General features: G+C 51.5%; 1 protein-coding gene across 1 annotated transcript in view; it reads left to right on the plus strand.

Moving 5' to 3' along the window:
• cacna1fb (calcium channel, voltage-dependent, L type, alpha 1F subunit) overlaps nucleotides 1-2,500 on the plus strand; it is a 163,240-nt gene that overhangs the window by 141,394 nt on the left and 19,346 nt on the right. The window contains exon 35 of the mRNA XM_045696517.1: nucleotides 2,244-2,293. Coding sequence (XP_045552473.1) covers nucleotides 2,244-2,293 — 50 coding nt within the window. The remainder of the gene's footprint in view (nucleotides 1-2,243; nucleotides 2,294-2,500) is intronic.

The raw sequence follows: 2,500 nt of genomic DNA on the forward strand, positions 1-2,500 counted from the left end.
AACCGTTTCCTCAGGTGAACCGTTTCCTCAGGCTGAACTGACTCTATTCAGCAGGACTGCTGCTTTTCTGCTAGTCCATTGATTGATCCACCTCACTGATTGATTGGCCAGAGGTTCAATTCGCCGTGGTGTCCCAGGTATAAACAAAACATGACTTCTGGTCAAGACAGAGGCAAACAGAAGCCCTTAATTAACAATATCTCTGGTATACTCTTCTCCGGTCAAACATTTCATAGGTCAGGGGTTTTAAAGCCCATCTTCGAGGACCCCTGGCCCGTTCCATGTATTTGACCTATTCCAAAGCTAGCACATCTGACTGGTCAACTAATCATCAAGCCCTTGACCACTTGAATCAGATGAGCTACTTTAAGGGTACAACAACATTGTCAAATGTCTAGGGGTCCCAGAGGTAGAGGTTTCAAAACCACTGGCCTAGGTCATGCCGTGTTGGAGCTAACATCTGTTCCTCTTGTCCCTCTGTCTCTCTGTCTCTCTGTCTCTCTGTCTCCCTGTATCCATGTATCCATGTATCCCTGTCTCTCTGTCTCCCTGTATCCATGTATCCATGTATCCCTGTCTCTCTGTCTCTCTGTCTCCCTGTATCCCTGTCTCTCTGTCCCTCTGTCTCTCTGTCTCTCTGTCTCCCTGTATCCATGTATCCCTGTCTCTCTGTCTCTCTGTCTCTCTGTCTCCCTGTATCCCTGTATCCATGTATCCCTGTCTCTCTGTCTCTCTGTCTCCCTGTATCCATGTATCCCTGTCTCTCTGTCTCTCTGTCTCTCTGTCTCCCTGTATCCATGTATCCATGTATCCCTGTCTCTCTGTCTCTCTGTCTCCCTGTATCCATGTATCCCTGTCTCTCTGTCTCTCTGTCTCTCTGTCTCTCTGTATCCATGTATCCATGTATCCCTGTCTCTCTGTCTCCCTGTATCCATGTATCCCTGTCTCTCTGTCTCTCTGTATCCATGTATCCATGTATCCCTGTCCCTCTGTCTCTCTGTCTCCCTGTATCCATGTGTCCATGTATCCCTGTCTCTCTGTCTCTCTGTCTCCCTGTATCCATGTATCCCTGTCTCTCTGTCTCTCTGTCTCTCTGTCTCTCTGTCTCTCTGTCTCCCTGTATCCATGTATCCATGTATCCCTGTCTCTCTGTCTCTCTGTCTCCCTGTCTCTCTGTCTCTCTCTGTCTCCCTGTCTCCCTGTCTCCCTGTCTCTCTGTCTCTCTGTCTCTCTGTCTCCCTGTCTCCCTGTCTCTCTGTCTCTCTGTCTCCCTGTATCCCTGTCTCTCTGTCTCTCTGTCTCTCTGTCTCCCTGTATCCCTGTCCCTCTGTCCCTCTGTATCCATGTATCCCTGTCTCCCTGTCTCCCTGTCTCCCTGTCTCTCTGTGTCTCCCTGTCTCTCTGTCTCTCTGTCTCTCTGTCTCCCTGTCTCCCTGTCTCCCTGTCTCCCTGTCTCTCTGTCTCCCTGTCTCCCTGTATCCATGTATCCCTGTCTCTCTGTCTCTCTGTCTCTCTGTCTCTCTGTCTCCCTGTATCCATGTATCCATGTATCCCTGTCCCTCTGTCTCTCTGTCTCCCTGTATCCATGTATCCATGTATCCCTGTCTCTCTGTCTCCCTGTCTCTCTGTCTCTCTCTGTCTCCCTGTCTCCCTGTCTCCCTGTCTCCCTGTCTCTCTGTCTCTCTGTCTCCCTGTCTCCCTGTCTCCCTGTCTCCCTGTCTCTCTGTCTCTCTGTCTCTCTGTCTCCCTGTCTCCCTGTCTCTCTGTCTCTCTGTCTCCCTGTATCCCTGTCTCTCTGTCTCTCTGTCTCTCTGTCTCCCTGTATCCCTGTCCCTCTGTATCCATGTATCCCTGTCTCCCTGTCTCCCTGTCTCCCTGTCTCCCTGTCTCTCTGTCTCTCTGTCTCTCTGTCTCTCTGTCTCCCTGTCTCCCTGTCTCCCTGTCTCCCTGTCTCCCTGTCTCTCTGTCTCTCTGTCTCCCTGTATCCATGTATCCCTGTCTCCCTGTCTCCCTGTCTCTCTGTCTCTCTGTCTCCCTGTCTCCCTGTCTCTCTGTCTCCCTGTCTCTCTGTCTCCCTGTCTCCCTGTCTCTCTGTCTCCCTGTCTCCCTGTCTCCCTGTATCCATGTCTCCCTGTCTCCCTGTCTCCCTGTCTCTCTGTCTCCCTGTCTCTCTGTCTCCCTGTATCCATGTATCCCTGTCTCTCTGTCTCTCTGTCTCTCTGTCTCCCTGTCTCTCTGTCCAGGTGTGCTACAGGGGAGGCGTGGCAGGAGATCATGCTAGCCAGTCTGCCAGGTAAGCTGTCTGTCTGTCTGTCTGTCTGTCTGTCTGTCTGTCTGTCTGTCTGTCTGTCTGTCTGTCTGTCTGTCTGTCTGTCTGTCTGTCTGTCTGTCTGTCTGTCTGTCTGTCTGTCTGTCTGTCTGTCTGTCTGTCTGTCTGTCTGTCTGTCTGTCTGTCTGACCTCTCTCTCTCTCTCTCTCTCTCTCTCTCTCTCTCTCTCTC

Source organism: Salmo salar, chromosome ssa15, assembly GCF_905237065.1.
Source record: "Salmo salar chromosome ssa15, Ssal_v3.1, whole genome shotgun sequence".
Lineage (NCBI taxonomy): Eukaryota > Metazoa > Chordata > Actinopteri > Salmoniformes > Salmonidae > Salmo > Salmo salar.